The 18,385-nt window shown below is 30.5% G+C and overlaps 2 protein-coding genes across 2 annotated transcripts in view; one reads left to right on the top strand and one right to left on the bottom strand.

The window, feature by feature from the left end:
• LOC116771907 (thrombospondin type-1 domain-containing protein 4-like) overlaps positions 1-16,317 on the top strand; it is a 30,105-nt gene extending 13,788 nt beyond the window's left edge. Inside the window, exons 7-16 of the mRNA XM_032663904.2 lie at positions 11,493-11,673; positions 12,738-12,898; positions 13,004-13,294; positions 13,504-13,725; positions 13,856-14,086; positions 14,318-14,465; positions 14,648-14,820; positions 15,256-15,412; positions 15,826-15,894; positions 15,964-16,317. Of these exons, the coding sequence (XP_032519795.2) occupies positions 11,493-11,673; positions 12,738-12,898; positions 13,004-13,294; positions 13,504-13,725; positions 13,856-14,086; positions 14,318-14,465; positions 14,648-14,820; positions 15,256-15,412; positions 15,826-15,894; positions 15,964-16,061 (1,731 nt within the window). The 3' untranslated portion in view covers positions 16,062-16,317. The remainder of the gene's footprint in view (positions 1-11,492; positions 11,674-12,737; positions 12,899-13,003; positions 13,295-13,503; positions 13,726-13,855; positions 14,087-14,317; positions 14,466-14,647; positions 14,821-15,255; positions 15,413-15,825; positions 15,895-15,963) is intronic.
• Positions 16,318-16,991: 674 nt separating this feature from the next.
• Positions 16,992-18,385, bottom strand: part of LOC116771704 (thrombospondin type-1 domain-containing protein 4-like) — a 61,670-nt gene continuing 60,276 nt past the window's right edge. The window contains exon 18 of the mRNA XM_061528233.1: positions 16,992-18,061. The gene's annotated coding sequence lies outside the window, so the exon portion shown is untranslated. The remainder of the gene's footprint in view (positions 18,062-18,385) is intronic.

Genomic DNA, 18,385 nt, shown 5'->3' with positions numbered 1-18,385 from the left:
GTAGTGTGATGTTAGATTTTTCCTTGTGATAAAGATAAATGTTTTCGTTACTGAGGTCCATAAAGTATTCAATAGTTGCAACACAGTGGCTGACAGTCGTAATCGTAAATTATGTAATATCGTTGATGGTCAGTGTGTGATACTTAATGTTTTGTAATTGTATTTGTATATTTTACATTCATACAATTTGCCATTCTTTTACTTTTTAACTTTCCCGCTATTAAATATGTCAAACAAAGCTTTTATAAACATTAATATTCTGTGTAAACGAATTAGTTTCAAATTAAATTCTTTTATGTCATTATTTCTATTAATATGTATTTATAAGAATACGAAGATTCCAAATTAATTATATAATTTTTTTTTCATATAAAATTATCAAGTAGTACGTACCATTAAGATATCTGAATGTTTCCTAAACTTGAATAATTATTTCTGACTCACATTATAAATTGGACGTAGCGCCACCTATGAACCGAAGCCATATTTGGCACTAAAATTGCTTTTATTTGCAAATGGCTGCCAATTTAAAGTTTACTGTAGGTTATATGGTAATAGAGCGGCACTTTAAAAGGGAATCGTGAGTGTTTGATGTTTATTACAAGTTGTCAAGTGTTAACATAGATTATAATAAATAAATGGTGATTACGAGCGTTTAGTGTCGGTGTGAGTGAAAGGTTTTGTTCTAGACTTTATTACGCTTAAATAATATCAGCATTCAATAAAATATACTGGAATTTTTGACGATATTAAATATGAAATCAGTTTGTATTGAATTCTCGTAATACTAAGCGATTATAATGACCGAATAAAACATTATTATGATTAAAAGTTAATGTGTATTGTTTTTGTGTTTGTATATTAATTTGTATGCTGTAGTGGTTTGGAATCTTTGACACTTAAGGGTTAAATCTGATAAGCATAACGTAATGGTAAGTATCGTTGGTTGGTGGGAATTAAACTGACGCCGGCGCCGGCTGTATCACATCGTGATAACACACTAACCTGTCATCACTATTAAGTAACACGGAGAGGTGACCAGTATGACCAACAATACATTTTTGCAACCTTTTTGTGTCTTTTAAATCACAAAATAATATACAAATACAAATAATTGAGTAAGCGTGGTGATTAATGCTCTAACCATCTCCATGTGAGAAGAGGCCTTTGCTCAGCAGTGGGCTCCTATAGGCTGATGATGATGACGATGATGACAAATTATTGATAAAATATTAGGAATTAAACCGTACACTGGAATGACCACGAACTATAGAAATTAGAAACAATATGAAACATAGCTAATGATTATCAAATAAAACGATTGTCTAATGTAATCGAAATAAAAATTGTATCTAAATCTATTAAAATCCGTCATACTTTTAAGAATGAAGAAAAAATGTACCCGTCAACAAATACTGGCGATAATAACGAAATTTAGCAGAAGCCTTTCTTTCTAACGAGTAACTACTAAATGAGTATGAAACGACACACTTTTGTAAATATCAGAATATTTAGGACACCGCTGATGGTAGAAAACAAACCTACGTATTAAAGGTAAGAGAAAGGTCTCTAAATATGTATTTCTTTGTCCGATGTTCGTTGTACATTTTCGTTTATATAGGATCGGCGGCCCTTTCACTAGGCTAGAGAGGATATAAGGATACAATCAAGGGATTGTCTTAACATTTTTATACGTCAGCCTTATATCGAAAAATACTACTTGTTTTTGAAATCAACCTTAAGGCTTTGAAATACAGAACTATTTCAAATCTGAGTTAGTTTAACTATTTGAATGGCATATCTTAGATGTATTCGCTTGTTTATGTTTAGATGTATGATAAATACTATTTCAAAACACAAATAGACCATCAGCTTTCGTGTAACGGACGCCATTTTGTTTGTTAATATTACATTGCCCTTCGTGTTCAATAATCTTTTGAAATCAATATCTCAAAAATTTTTCTCATTGAAACCATGTCAATGGATGTATTTTATTTTATGCGTGGTTATAAATAATAGATGCTATTTGAACTAATGCTCCAGATACGATCTATCGTTTGTATGACATGGAAATATATATATTGCCCACTTAGTTACGTTAAATAGCGATGATGTATTTAATATGCACTTAAAGTAAAAGCCATCATTCATGAATCTAGTTTTTTTTTTCTTATAATGTGTTGCTTATCATGTTTAAATCTAATCGATGTTTAGAAGCAACGTTTTAAAATGATTTATTTTGAAATTCATTGAAAAAAATTCCTTTAATACGAGTGATTTAGTGTTGGTATATCTTCTAGTAATAATAAAAAATATTGTCAAATTAACTGCTCTTGGTTTTATTATTAGTGGCAAATTTAGTTTCTATTTATACTATAGAAAATAATCCGTTTACATCTCAACATCTTTCCTTCAATAAATTATATAATGAATAGTTGTCATTCGTTCTTGATATTGTCTTTACAACGTATGTGTGTGAAAATGTCAAAGCTCTGGAAAAATAATTAAAAAAAATTTTAAATTGATAAAATAGGTTTTAAATAAAATATTAATCAATATTTATTTTCGGTTATAATCAGCAATAATGAGAAAACAGACATTAAAAATACATTGATTCAAAAAGGGAATTTAAATTAAAAAAATCTATTGATGAAAAAAAACTATTTCAATAAAAGAATTTGAATTATAATAATTTTAGCAAACCTTAAAATTAAGGCTGACAATGATAATTTTACGTAAAAATGTTACAAAAAATTAAATTACAGCAATACTTACATATCAGCTAAATTTGCATTCACGCTGACGTCATGTCAAATTACATGTACGGGTTGAATAATCATAATATTATACTAATCTTACGAACAGACATCTTTATTGTCGGTTTAATTAAATCATACGATTCTATGGTATTGCTAAACTTGAATTATTACAACACGATTACTATTAGATTGAAGATTATATTACATTTATATTAAACTATATTTAGATCTGATCTCTACTCCTGTGTGTATTTTTCTAGTATTACTGTTTAAACTCTTAAATTAATGTGTAATTTTTCACTTTCTATAACTATTTTTGTATAGATACGATGACATACGTACAAGAAGCAGCATAAATATTACATATAAGAAATGTTTTGGAGGTCAAGCCTTAAAATGGCCTTAAAAATTAAAAATCGAATCGAAAGTTTAGAATCGAATCAAGCTTACAGTTAAAGGCTACAAAAGATTTAAATGTTAACCAAAATGCCTATGACACTTGAAATCTATTTGCATATATTTATAAGGTGCATTATATACATGTTATGTGTTCGTTATGTATTGTTATGTGCATTTGTGAGCAGTTGAGCTTTCCACATATGAACGGTTGGCGCATATTCCGAGCCAGTAGTGCACGATCGCGCTGCGACATCGACGCGTATCGGAAAAACCGAAGTTTAATACGAAGTTCGAATTTTAAAAGAAAATCGGATATTCCGACTGAAATATTTTTATTTGTTGTGATCTTGTGAAAACCGGTAATATCGTGTTATTTGCGGCAAACAAAGAAAAAAATATTCGTGAAAATCTTTATTCATATATTTAAAGAAACTTGTAAATTTTATGTTCTTAGTTTGTTAATAATATTTTAGTCTCTTCAATTCTTTAACAATTATCAATATTAAAAATTCAACGTAAATAAATGTCATTGCATATTCGAGAGTGTGTATAAAAAATAATTTAGGTTCCTTTAAAAAAACTTCTTACCGTCTCAATTAAGATGACTTCTTACCCTTTGTAACACTCCATCGCAGGCCGATATTAATTTGATAGCTGTTAAAAATCACATTCTTATAGATTCGGCTTTCTTTACTCATTTTATGACGGCGCAGCTCGAAATTCTTCCGTAGACGCTGTAGTAATATTAAAATATTTTTACTAAAATATTTTTAAAGCCTTGTTGTTAATATAATGAATGAATTGGTAACATTTTATTGTTTATAAAGAACTTTGTAATTAAAATTTATTTAGGATAACGAAATATCAAAGTAATTTTTACGGGTTATCATCATTAGTTTCTCATTACAAACCTTTTGTAACTTATTTCACGATTCACGTATAACGTTCTTCTTTAACAGAAAAATAATGATATATTAGTGGTCATAAAAATGATATAAATCTAACTATTAAAAAGTTTTTTTTACACAAAAATTAATACTCAATATTGTACGCTTCTTAAATTTATACTTAATCGAAAAAATCGAAGTTTAAACGATTACCATGATTCCGATGATAAACAGTTTTTACGTTTAAATGCCGTAACCATATATATAACATCAAAATAATAAATTAGGCATTATTGTATAAACAAAAGTGTATTAAAACAATGAAGGGACTGAAAACGAATAACACGTAAATGCTAAAGAGCCGTTACAGTAATGACCATCACAGTGTTTAATATTTATCATTCGTACATGTTAGTGTGTTAATTAAAGTAGGCCATGCTTCCTTATGAATCAAGATTGAGATGCAAAGGTTCACGGGATGCAGACTTCATTTAAAACAGATAAGACCTGCTTACAAGCGTGATTAAGATATATCAAATAAAATATATACTTGTGTGTAGTATGAAGAACTAAATTTTTTTCTCTGCAGGTTCGAGGAATTCTGACGTAAATTCTAACAAAATATAATTTCTGTTCAGTTAGATTCTTTTTTTGCCTCGTGGCTAATTTCTACATCTGATAAACGTATTGCACAGAGTTGGTAATCAACCATATAGATAAAATAATAATAATAAAAAACTTAAACATCCGTAATAAATATTGATAATTATGATTGAGAACTTTCCTAAGATAAAAAAGAATAAAAATATTTTTTATTGTAAATATATTACTAATAAATATTTAATTATATCGTTTATTATTTAAAACAACTACAAACAACAACAGCACATATAATATACAGATCGGATTAAGCATCTATTGTTGGTCTGGTATCAACAATTGAACGTGAATTTCTATATTTATTTAATGAAGCAGCTCTGGTACGTTCTAGCTCTGTGCAATTCTACACCGTTTTAACGAGACGTCTCCCGTTTATTTCGTTTTTGTAACGCTAATCGAATTACTATTTGTCTGATCTTGGATTACAGATGTCTAAAGTGCACTTGTTTTCCGCGTGAATTAATGTACGCTGATTTTATTTTCAAATTCTTTGAAATTCTACAAACCTAGATTTCTTTTGACCGGAAATATCACTGTTTTCATACAATGCTTTTTCTTTCCATCGTCTAAATACAATGTTTATATTCAATTAATTCTATTTATTTGATAACATGAAGGTTATATAACATTCTTTTAGCAAATAAAACTATTTTGACGTTTTTTTTTCTTCTCCCTATTGCACCTGCCAGTATGACAATGTTATTTAACTCTGGACAGTTTTAATGGTACTTGCGAGTGCTATTAATGGCACGTTAAATTATATTGTCTAGAACTGTAGCGTCTATTAAACAGCATCTAAACTGTAAAGCGTGACGAATGATACTTAAAAAATTGTCCCCGTCATCTAAAAACGAGTCAGTGTTAATTTTGAGACGGGTCTTTATTAAAGCGTCTATAAAAATATTACCAGTAGCTAACATATTGGGGTTACTATAAGGTTGATTACTAGGTACTTACATGATAGGGTTGGCGAAATCGTTTCGTACGATTCGTTCGTAACGAGATTTTATTTCAACTGTAATGAAAAATAAAGATCGCTTAAATACTCTTTAATTAAATATTTTGCGTTTTTATGAAAAAATATGTTTTTTACGTCATATTTTTTTTGCGTATTATAAGTGACAAAACAACTTAATTGTTACATCGACAGCCCTGTGTTAGTAATAATTGGATCTAAAAGAACATCTCTGTTTCGACGTATTGTCGTTAATCATCATTCCGGTAATTTGAAATTCGTATTTGTGTCATCGGGACTTCGACGCCTTTTAATAAATAGTTTTTTAACCGGCGTTCGTAAGTGCTCTGACGTTTGATATGCAGAGAAAAAAATACAAAATTTGCGCTGGCACAATAATTTTTCATTAATCTCCGTTTTTGTAAATAGGATTACAATTATAGATTTAATATTAAAATTATTCCTTTTTTAATAACATGTAAAAAGCGCTAATTTGTCCCGAGTTGTTATTTATTTATTACCTAATATCAAGACATAAAGCAGTGTGAATTCATTATATCTAATTAACTTTTTAATTAAGGTCGCCATCTTGTTTTCATAAAAAAAATTACAAGCATCCTTCAACGGTTCCTAAACTATTATAATTTATTTATAATGTCAATTCAAATTTATGTAATAAATTTATAGTTACAAAAAGGAAATTCCAAGCCCACGTAATAAAAGAAAGAAATAATATGGTACACATACGTGTTATTCTTAAAAATGTATCAGGATGAGTAACGGACAAGTACAAAATGGTTGTCCGCTCTCAAAACACGTAAGATTTATGCCCGCCCGGTCCTTTGGACCCATTAATTTTATCATAATACACTTGTAGCCTTTACATGTCAGTTGTAACAACCGATGAGCGCTAATAAAATTATGGCTAACACTACAAATATGTTTTATGAGATCATTTTGTATTGCCGCTACCATTAAATCTTAGGTCGCCGTTGCTAGATTGGTTTATATGTTACTAAATTCATGGATATTTTTTAAATATTCCGACCTTTTTTGTTAATTTTATTATTTAATGTACAACACGCACTTAAAGTTTTATATCTACATGATACGCTTATATATATATATATATATATATATATATATATATATAGGGTACGCTTTATATTTATCTAAATTCAGACGGTTTTTATTCTCTTTATTAATACGTTGCCTACTTTTGAAATTATTACGTTTAAACTATCGGTGTCACGTTTACACCATAAACTCGTACTAAATGTATCACAATAATAAAGTCGACGAATGTTTATTAATTCGTAATCTTAATATTAGTATGTGTCGTGTTTTATGTCTTTCATCCGTCAGCTTATCGCGACAGACCTATTAATTTAATATGTCTTTGTTCATTTTAAATGAATTATTAAATGAAGTTGTTTACATGTTGTGAATATCATTTATTTATTAGTACGGAATTAAATTATAGTGCCAAAATATTGGTACGTACAGGATTATCGGTAACGAGGGAGGATTCATTGGATCCAACAGCTGTTGGCGAACCGCCATCAACGGTTTACGAGTTCAGGAAAATTCAAAGTATGCACTCTGTATTCAACTTGGACGCTAACATGTGCACTCAGCCTATATACGAAATTAACTGTATGCGAAACAGGCAATGCAAATCCTCGTTATAACACGAGTATAGTAAAATTTTATATGAAATAAAAATAGTCTTCAAATCAATTTTAATGCATGTACAACTTGAAGATATTGGTCAGTAGTCATTCGCAATTCTATATTCTCATAATTGTATATATACATTTTTATAATATGATAAAATTAATTCTAAAATTTAATGTACATACCGTTAGAAGTCGGATGGCATCCACAATATCGAATCCCATTATGCTGAACATCGATTCATGAATGCAAATAAGCAATAATCTTGAAATACTAGTAATTGTAAAGCTCATTGGAAATAAATAGATTGAATTATGATTAATAAATGCTAGTATTATAATCCGTAGCTAATGCGTGAGGTTCAATGGTATCAAAGAGACGTTATAAAGATATCAATGGGGATTTAGGAATTCAGTTGAAGATCAAAGTGAATATACTTGGCAGCTATAATTTACTATTCGCAATAAACTCGGCTTAGGATGTTTCAGCTCATTGAATGTAGTTGTATTAAACTAGATATAACAACATATTAATTTTATTTATGATTAATAACTTGTTACTTATTGTTCTTGATGCGATGGTAATTTATTCTTGTTAAAAAAAAAATCAATTCTCGATCGTTTAGAGAACATTAATTAAGTTAGACTGTATATGTAGAAAAAATTACGTTAAGATTTCGTCTTCTCCGTATCTAGGACTCGCTAGTTTATTTTATATTAATCTTAAATTATTATTTACATAAATTGTATTGGACTAGTTGTTATAGTGTGCAATCATAAGTAGATTATAATGCAGAATAAAGAAATTTATCTTCCTGAGTTAGGATCATCCTTTCTAAATATTCAAACGTTTTTTAAAGTCATACAATAATTCTAAACTGACGCTGAAATTATATAAAATAGGCATTATTAAGGATAAACGACTTGAACGTGATATTTAGTAATCACAGATTCTAATTGTTTCTTATAACTGAATTTTTTTATTTTAAAAACATTACCGTAACATACATAGGTATAATTGATATATGGATCTAAATCTACCGCCGCATCTTGTATCTAGGTTGTTCAGAATTTCCTTTACATTGAAATGAGTCCTTAATCTGTTATAAATTACCTTCGTGGTTTAATACGGAAACAAGAGAAGATGGCGCCTCTATCGAGATTATTCATCATTTTAGTGATTACCGTAAGTATTATAAATTAGCTCATAGCTATTATAAATTATTTATTATTGCAATATATGCTCGTCTAAGATAGTTATAAGGCACATTATATTTATGATAAATAAAAAATAATTGCTATATTTTTTATTACTATATTTTTATTCACTTGTAATCGGGACAATAGATTCAAAGTGATATTTTTTATCAGTAACTAACACTAATGATCATGTCTCAGTGGATATAAAAAAGGTGATAAACGAGAAAACGCTCACCTTTGATTTATGATGCATCAGTCCAATTAAAGCTTTTTCCCAATTACTCGGATAGTTTATGCTCGTTTTTAATGCTGTTGAAGAATATGTACTTATAAAATATGTTAGGGTTGGTAAAAAAATTTAGGCTCACGTATTTTATTATGCGATAGCAATACAACCTCAGTAAATTTCTACTAAAAAGAACGTGTTGTCCATTAGATGACTTTGTATTTGCAGTTAGAAAACTTTTATTCCTTAACATCAATACAAATCCAGGTTTGTCATCAGCTGCAAACTAACTTTGTTATTGCAAAACAACCATTATTTGTAAATGGAACCTACATAGTTTTATACTTAGTTTCTATGGACTTAAGTTTAAATATTTTCAACAACAAGAAGTGACTGAGCTCTGGTTTTTGTGTTAATATTAGCTCGATACGTGTTACATTAATAATGAAAGGGTCTTGGAAAGATGGACGGATTGACAGACTGATTAAACAAAGTGATTTAATAGGATATGGTGGAAAACAGATAATAATTTCGTTTTTGCTCATGAGATACCGAACCCTAAAAACGCTACACTTAATTTATAGTAAGGCGTGATTAAATATTCAGTAGACAGTTTGTAACCAAGTGTTGTAAATTAATGCCATTAAATAAGTTTTTAAGTTTATTTAATCAAACGTATTGGTGATATATTTGATAGTTTCAACCTCACGTTAAACGACGATCAATACATTTCACACTTAATTCAAATTAATAGTATGCAGTCGACATTCAATTAGAGGCTGTGATTTATACTTAGACATTACTAATTAATGACATATACCATTAATGTCATCTCTATAATAGTTAGGGTATAAGTAACTATTTTGTGAATTAAGTGATTACAAGAAAATGTTTGTTTTAAAATTGTAAACAGTTCCTAACTTTATAATGAAAATAATTGTGTAATTATAATGTATTTTTTATTTCTGTAACACATATGATACAATATTCACGGCTAATGGTGTGTTAACAAGCGAGCGTCATCTTAAATAAAATAATAAAAATGTCTTTATTAAAATTCCACGTATGATACATATATGTACTGCTAAATCGGCGCCGGTTCTGTCGTAAATACGTTTTAATGGTTCATTTGCATACGAATAAAGTTATTAGTGGAAAATAAAAGGTTAGAGCTTTTAAGGTACAACAAAATAAATGTGGAATGACCATTTCAAGCGAAGTTAACATCGAGTTAGCGACGATAACTGTTGAAGTAAAATTTTAAATTTATAACCCAATAAGTGATATTTAAATAAACTTGTCATTCGTTAATAACAAATGTTAATGTTCCGCCATTTCTTGTTATCAAATATATATATAATAAATACGAATGTTTGTGTGGATGTGCAAATAATTTTTTTTTAATTATTTAGCTATAAAATTGTAAAACGCTTAGGATACAAAGACCCATAAGGCGTAAAGATATTTAATGGTGAGTTTTAAAGCGAAATTCAAATTAAGAGTCGCGAATAGAAACTAGTGTCTATTATTATAATGTTGCGTGATTGTACTTACATGTAACTTAATGCGTGTTATATTTGTGCAATATGAAGGTTTAAGGTTTAGATTGTATGCTATGTAATAAATATGTTATTTGTTTTGTAAATTACGCCCTTAATGTATGTAGCGAATGTCATATCTTGGCAATAATATCATATTAACAAAGAGTTATCAAAGTAAGTAAGTATTTCAAAATGCTGGTGTTTATTTTCACACCTATGTTATGTATGTTTGTATGTAGTACTTATTTTATAAAACCAACGTTTAAGATTAGTATTCCATGATTGCCAATGGGCAGCTTTATCATATTGAAATATATTGTTATTTATATTCTAACATAATTGTTAAGTTTCGTGAAAATCCGTAGTCTGAAAATAGTACGGAACAACCATATATTGTGCCATCAATTGGATATGCATAGCTATTGCTTATTCGTGTACGAAAGTAAACAAAGTTGTGTAATTTGGGACAGAGATTGTTTTTTGGCCGGATTATTAACATACTTCGTGACATTGACAACTCGCGTTTCAAGAACACAATACATAAACAACATGAGCTTATACAACAACCCATGAGATAAGAGCAAAGAATACAGAGTCATTTAGATAGGTATTCTTGAGACAACATTGTATTCCATAGGACAATAACGATTTGTTACTGAAATGAAAGACATCTGTTTTTTTTTATTTCATTAAGTAGGTACATATGTCTTTATATTGTTTTTAGTTTGACATTTCGATTTTTAAAATTGATCAAACAAAAGAAATTGCAATGTTGGATCCAACGTTGTTATATATATATACATATATATTAGGTTTCATATAACGCGTATTTATATATTTAAAATGCTTTATTCACCGGCTCGAGTCAGGGCACAATAGCTTAATTGGGAAAATCAACTGAATCCTTCCGTGCTTATGAATTTAGTTTCCATATTTTATAATTTAAAATTTACTTTTCTATATAGTATATACGTCATATATGTTACTTGTTTATGTCAATTAATAAAAACTTATCAACCGAGATATCATTTTGGTATTTTAATAAAATTAATTTTAAATTAACTGTGAATTTGTTTGTTTGTACATCATCATTGTAAAGCAATAAATGTTAATGAAAAAAATTAAGTTGTAACCGCACCTAACTTCAAAAGTTTTGATAAATGATTTGATATGTGTCGGGTGTGTACAGGTGGTAGGTGGTGAGGTGCTGTCGGTGGTAGGTAGTCGCGATGTTCGCTGCGGGCGGCGGCTGGTATCCGGTCTGTTCGCACGGCCACGTCTACCACTCGGCTACTCCTATGTTACCACCGTCCCCTCTGGCGCCTGTCGACTCAACGTCTCGGAGATACTCGCCAGCGATAATTACATCGGTTTGTACTATGTTAATATATGTATATATAATTTAATAGTTTTAACTGTAGCGGCAAATTAGAATGAGTAGTATAGAGGAGATTAAATTCATTCAGAATGTTTAATATTACTTTGTTTTATAATTTACTCATTTAGATACAGTATCTTCTAAGCAGAACGAAAATTCCAAAGTATCATTCATTCATTCCGCTTGCGAGTTGCTATTTTAAAAGCATCTTCTCTGATTTATGTAGAAATAAAGTACTATCGTTTCATTTGTCACAACAAGACAATATGAATCAAAATATTTCTCGAGTTTTCAGGGTTACGTTAGCACATAATAAATTAAAACCTTTGAAATAACAACAATACAATACGATCCCTGAATGACAAAGCTCGCGTTCGCTAGACGTGCATTTGTTTGCAGTCAATGGTCCTTTGATGAAGGCAAATGGCCCGCAAACATTAGTTTATTCAGTTATCAACGTACGTTGTCCGTGGTATTGGTCGTAAATCATTCTTAAATGCAACAATGGAATCGCCCACCGTGTTCTGTGGGATTACCAATAGATCTGTAACCTTCAGATCGATTCAGTGCTAGCAATCAATTTGCTTTTAGTGATTCTATTATAGTAACATTAAAGACGTTATATTATTTATACCGATAGACGAACATGGCTCTAACGATACAAAGGTCATGTAAAATTTATTATATAAATATTGTAGACTTTATTAACTCGATGTGTTTGAACCCGGTTGGAGGTTAGGGTCAGTGAATAAGATACCTCGAACGGGAACTCAGGCATGTTAGCTTGAGAAATGCTAACAAGCTAACAACCTATGAACATTACGATTGCCAGTTAAATATTATATACAAGATGCAGAGACGCTGACACGTTCACATATAATTGTTTTATAAATATTTATTCGTCTGCTTTTCGAGTCAAGACCGGTTATAGATATTATATTTTTATTAAATTATGTGTTGCCATTAAAATTAAAATGTTATTAATGTCCGAATTATTTGTTTTTAAGCAGGTATATTTATAAAGATTTATATATTTTATAATTTTTTTGTATGCAGCTTTGAAAATAACGAATGGTTCGTTTATAATGAACGGTGAATTCGCCGTCAGTAGTCCTGGTACATACGAGGCAGCTGGTGCAAGATTCGTTTACAGCAGAAAAACAGGTCTAGATTCAGTGTATGCACTTGGACCTACCCACGATTCTATCGATATTATGGTGAGAACATTAATCACACTTATGTATAGAAAATAATGTGTAAATGTTCTATAGTATATTTAAATATAAGTGTCAGTTATAACTGTCAGTGTAACTTACTTTCAGATATTATACACTCAACCAAATCCAAGTATAAAATACGAATATTTCACTGAATCGTTGCCAGGTGAAGTTGAAACTGAATCATTGACAGTGTCCCCACCAGAACCAACTGTCGTACCCAAACATTCGAGACGTCATCACGGTATAGAATACGCTAAAGCAGGAGCCCGGCATTTGGATCCAGGAGTCAAAGATAAAAACAACGTTGAGGAAAATGTCGTAGCTGGAAGAAAATTTGTATGGAAGATACTTGCGTATACTCAGTGTTCTAGAAGCTGCGGTGGTGGTATTCAGGTATTAAACGATCCAATTTGTCTCGTCGTATTCGCCATTTTGTTTTCCATTTAAAAATGTTAATATATATATTTTTTGTAATTTTATAAAAAAGAATAATAAAATATGTAAGATTTTATAATATATTCATTGTGAGGATATTTAACTACCGGAATCAAGACTTAAAAAAAAGCAAACAATGACCATATTATTATCGTTTATTATTATAGCTAGGAAAATACAGGTGCGTAGAAGTATCCTCTAGTGATAGGGAGGTGTCCCCAGCACATTGTTTGGGTTCCCCTCCGTCAGGTAGACGTCGTCGTTGTGGAACCATTCCTTGCGCTCCGAGATGGCGGGCCGCTAGCTGGTCTCCATGCCCGTCCTGTGGACCAGCCACAAAGAATAGGATCGTTGGATGTGTACAAGATCATTCAAGAGGAATTACTAAGGTTGAAAATGGTCTTGAATTACTTCTATTTTTTCAGTGTTTGTTGCTTTGTTTTATAAATAGTTTTATAAAAATTCTTCATATTTTTTTTACTTTTACGTAGGTTATATTTAATTTTAAGGACATTGCAGGTAAGCGATCAAAAATGTTTGGCTCCAAAACCGGCGACCACAGAAGATTGTAACATCCCAGATTGTAAAAACCCTGGAATACGGCACACAGAGGCGAAGCCCCAGGAACATACAGATGCCTTCCACGATGGTTCAGTGTACACAGTCGATGTTAATACCACGGACACGGAACTTGGACCAGAATATAGTTTCACTTCCATAAGAGGATGGCTTTTCACCGATTGGTCTGAGGTATCATCATTACTATTATTGACGAAACACTTTCTATGGTCGTCATATATCTTGAATATTATCTTGACACTCGAATGCCTGAAAGGAATCTAGAGAAAACGACACATTTATTCATAAAAAAACTGTTCATTAATTACTTCATTCACTTACATAATTTCAAACTGAACTTAAGTAATGAAAGCTAGTTATATATTTAAAATAAAAACTCATAAGTATATGTCTTGTTTGTAGTGTGTAGGATGGTGTGTAGGCGGTGGTTTGAAGACCAGGTCTGTTCGATGTGGTGATCCCTCAGGTTGTGCAGGACCCTCCCCGGAGACGTCTCAAGACTGTGTCCCTTCAGTGACATGTGAACCCCACGATGGCCGCTGGTTTGCAGGTTAGTTTAATACATGTTTGTTTTTTTTTTAAATTTAAATCCACTATTGCAATAAAGCCACCAAAACAAAATGTTAAATTATAGCCTGACTCTCATATCTTCGTCTCAATAAAGAATATCCATGTAAAATTAACGTCTACTTACCATGATCCTGTTGCACGATGTCTTTTGTTCTGTTCAAGGGGACTGGTCGAAGTGCTCGTCCCCTTGTGGGAAGCAGGTCCGAGTGGTGTTATGTATCGGAGGTACCGGAAGGCATCTGAGGGACTCCGCCTGTAGGGACCCTCGGCCAGAACACGAGAGGAACTGCCCCGGAGAATGCCCAGCGACGTGGTATTACAGCGAATGGGGTCAGGTTGGTTTGTGAATGAAACCATTTTAAAAGGATTACTTTCTCTGAAGAATATATATCTTTTTTCACACACATTTATTTAAAATTTGAGAATCTTTATGGCTTTTTTTGTGAATAGTGGTACCTACTGTAATATGGCCAATAAATGAAAACAACTTTTTGGTTCGGATTCATATTTTTTGTTAAATTAATGAAAAATTATTTCAATGTGTAATTTTTTTTTATCTTCCAAGTAGCAGTCTTAGGTTCTATTTTTGTTTCTATACTTTGATCTTTTTTATCGGCAATCCTATTTATAAAACTAACAAATATTATGTCACTGTACACTAATAGAAACTCAATAAGTTGGATCTTTCTTTCTACGTGACCTAACCTCCCATGCCTTGTTTACATTAGATTTACCTTTCTTTTTATTATATTTCCATTCCCGTCGTTCAGTGTACAGGTAACTGTAGTATTGGCCTGGGCGTCCAACGCCGATGGGTGTCGTGTGTGAGGAGTGACGTCACCGTTAGCGAAACTGAGTGTACGACACCACCACCGACACCACACAGATCCTGTACACCGTCATGTATACCACCAGATCTCGTTATAGGTAGGTTGGTGATAGTGATGGTTTGAATACTTCGATACATACAGGATTACTACTAAGTTTGTCATACAGCGGTTATGATCTTGGCATTGGGACAATTGATTGGTACGGCAAGGACTTCTTAAGCATGATGGCTTATACACCAAAACAGCAACAATATCTTGCCATCTTTAAAACAATTTTTAATTTGTATAAAAATAATATATTATGATATAAGGCAATATATATAATACGTCTATCCGTAGTACTACTTATTACTACTGCTGGCTAAATTTTAGCCCATGGAAAGTAATTAAATATAAAAATATTTATTTACTGTTATATTTAAGGGTTTAAGTTTAAGTTTAAAAATATAAAAACTATCGTTACATCGGATTGATGAATTAGTAAAATGGATTTGTTAACTAATCTTACAGAGTCTCAAAAATCAACGAACGATCAAACGACAATGAAGCCGAGACCACAAACAGTTCCATCGGGGAAAGGTGATTAATAAATAAGATCTTTGTTATATGAATGACATTAGTAATTAATTTAAAAATAATAAATTACAGACTGCGAGGACAAATTGACGAACTGCGCTCTAGCCGTACAGGCGCGACTGTGCCATTACAAATACTACATCCACAACTGCTGCGATTCTTGTAAATAAATCGATTTTAATATCGATAATCAAAATCGATTATATAACAAGTATTACTATCAAATACATGAACAAGAATTAAATGAATTTGATTTATTTTAAGTAATGTTATTGTGGATTGACTACCAATAGCTGGTGTGATATTTAAATGAATTTTATGATAAATATCATGAATTAACTTTACATTTATTTTATAATAATTATTGATAATTTTTTGTACTGATAATGTAAATAAAATAAAAATGCTTCATTTAAAGTTGTATAATGTGTATTTTTTTTTGGCGTTCTACGTCGAGTTTAATAAAAAATTTTAGAAACCCTTTTGTAAAAAAAATTATGATTTTCAATGAGTTAAAAGAAATTGATAACACTATATATAAATGGATTGTGAATAATCATTATAATATATAATTTAAAAAGTATTGAAACAGTGCTTAGAAACATACATATATGTACGCGGAAAGAAATAACACCTTTAAATTGTAAAGAAAGAAAAAAGATTCAGTATATATGGATACGGAACTTTAAATGCCTGTAGGATTTACTTTTTCTTGTTTTGTGTTAAAGAACCTAAATTGTTTAAAAGAAAGTACCAGAATTTATTACTTGTAAAAAAAAAATTGTTTACTTATTTGTACCGACTCAGGAGTTTGCTGAATAAGACTAGTTGCTGTAAGAGACTCCACTCACAAAAGGATGTTAGTAACGACGTTAAATAGTCCGTTGCGAGTTATTCATTAGCTCTATCATAGATTTAATCACAATGCGACAAGTCTCTCAGTTGTGCCAACTTGACAAAGAAATAATCAGAATCACTTACGCAATTATAATATTTGTGTTAGTTTTTAAATATATTCGTGAGTAATTTCATTTGGTTCCTAAGAAACGAGCGAAACTCAAAGCAAAGAGGTAATACTAAACAGAAAAATAAACAAATGCTAGTGTTTAAAGCTTTTTATTTTTTGTACGTTGTTACACGCGTTAGTACAGACAATTGCTGGTACATATAAACCAATTAAAGATATTGTGATGGTATAAATTATTGTACTTGTTACCTAATACATAAATAATTACAGCAAGTAAATAAATGCGCTATACATAAAGTAAATATTTACATATAAATTGTCATTCAAAGCAGCGTTTGGTATAGATTTCTCGACGTACGTTTAAGGATCATTAAATTCGGATGTCTAATATAACATCCACAGTTTATCCTTAAAGCATTAAATTTATTCTGTAGATGTGATTAAAAAGATTTATTATTGCTATCAAAATTCTCCGGGTGATGTGTTTTTATAGCCAATCCAATGCCAGTCCTTGGCTTGTCGATACAAACGCCGCGTTAAATGACGTATCGTTTTACAAAAATCAGGATCAATAAATAATGAACACAGTGTCATTGTTTCTAATCTACGAGAAACATTGTTCTTTATGTATCATGAATACTTTAAGAAAAAAATAACCTACAGTCTATGACTAAACCTATAAAACAGTATCCATGGTTAACTACTTCATCGATCATAACACTATTTTTTTGTTGAATCTCAAATATCTAATATAATTTATAGTTAGAGATTTAAAACGAGTAATGCATTTTGAAATCGTGCAAGTTATAAATATATTTTTTTAATATTTCATCTGATTCTGATCTAGGAATAACGTGATGATGGTATGAATATATTTATTAAGATTAAAGAACGGGTAAAATTGATGACAAATTACTAAAAAGTGTATGCATTATACAACACTAGAGATCAGAACTTATCCTACCGAAATACAGATTCGTATAAACATCATCAACAATTCTATAAGATACATTCGAATAACTATGAAAATTCATAAAATATTAAGATAAAATTGCATGTTAAAATACTATTAGTTTTATTGAGAATTTTTTATAAAGACGATAATCTTCATGCGTATATAATGAATTCACTCGGCTTATTAACTACACGTCCGTACATTTGTATCACAATACTATGAGTCAACTCCATACAATCGGAAGTTACCTGTAAATTAAAACAAATTTTTCACACCACCCACTTTATTAGCACGTGAACTCTAAATAATTGGCTGTACATGAATATGCTTTGTTCATTAACAATACCATTTTGGTATTTTATATAACAGCTGAATAAAAGTAAGCTATAATTTAATTTAAGGTTCATATTTTAGATCGCATAATTGTCAACGATTCTAGTCTATATAAGATTTTACTAAGCACCGCAGCTCGTAACTACAGGAAGTCCTCATTTAGTTCATACGCTAACATAAACATTATTACAGTTAGATGGTTCTAGACGTCAAAAGCGCTTTTATTTGCGAAGTCAGCA

Source organism: Danaus plexippus (assembly GCF_018135715.1).
Source record: "Danaus plexippus chromosome 16 unlocalized genomic scaffold, MEX_DaPlex mxdp_23, whole genome shotgun sequence".
NCBI lineage: Eukaryota > Metazoa > Arthropoda > Insecta > Lepidoptera > Nymphalidae > Danaus > Danaus plexippus.
The sequence above is the reverse complement of the archived record's forward strand: the minus strand, read 5'-3'. Positions and strand labels throughout refer to the sequence as shown.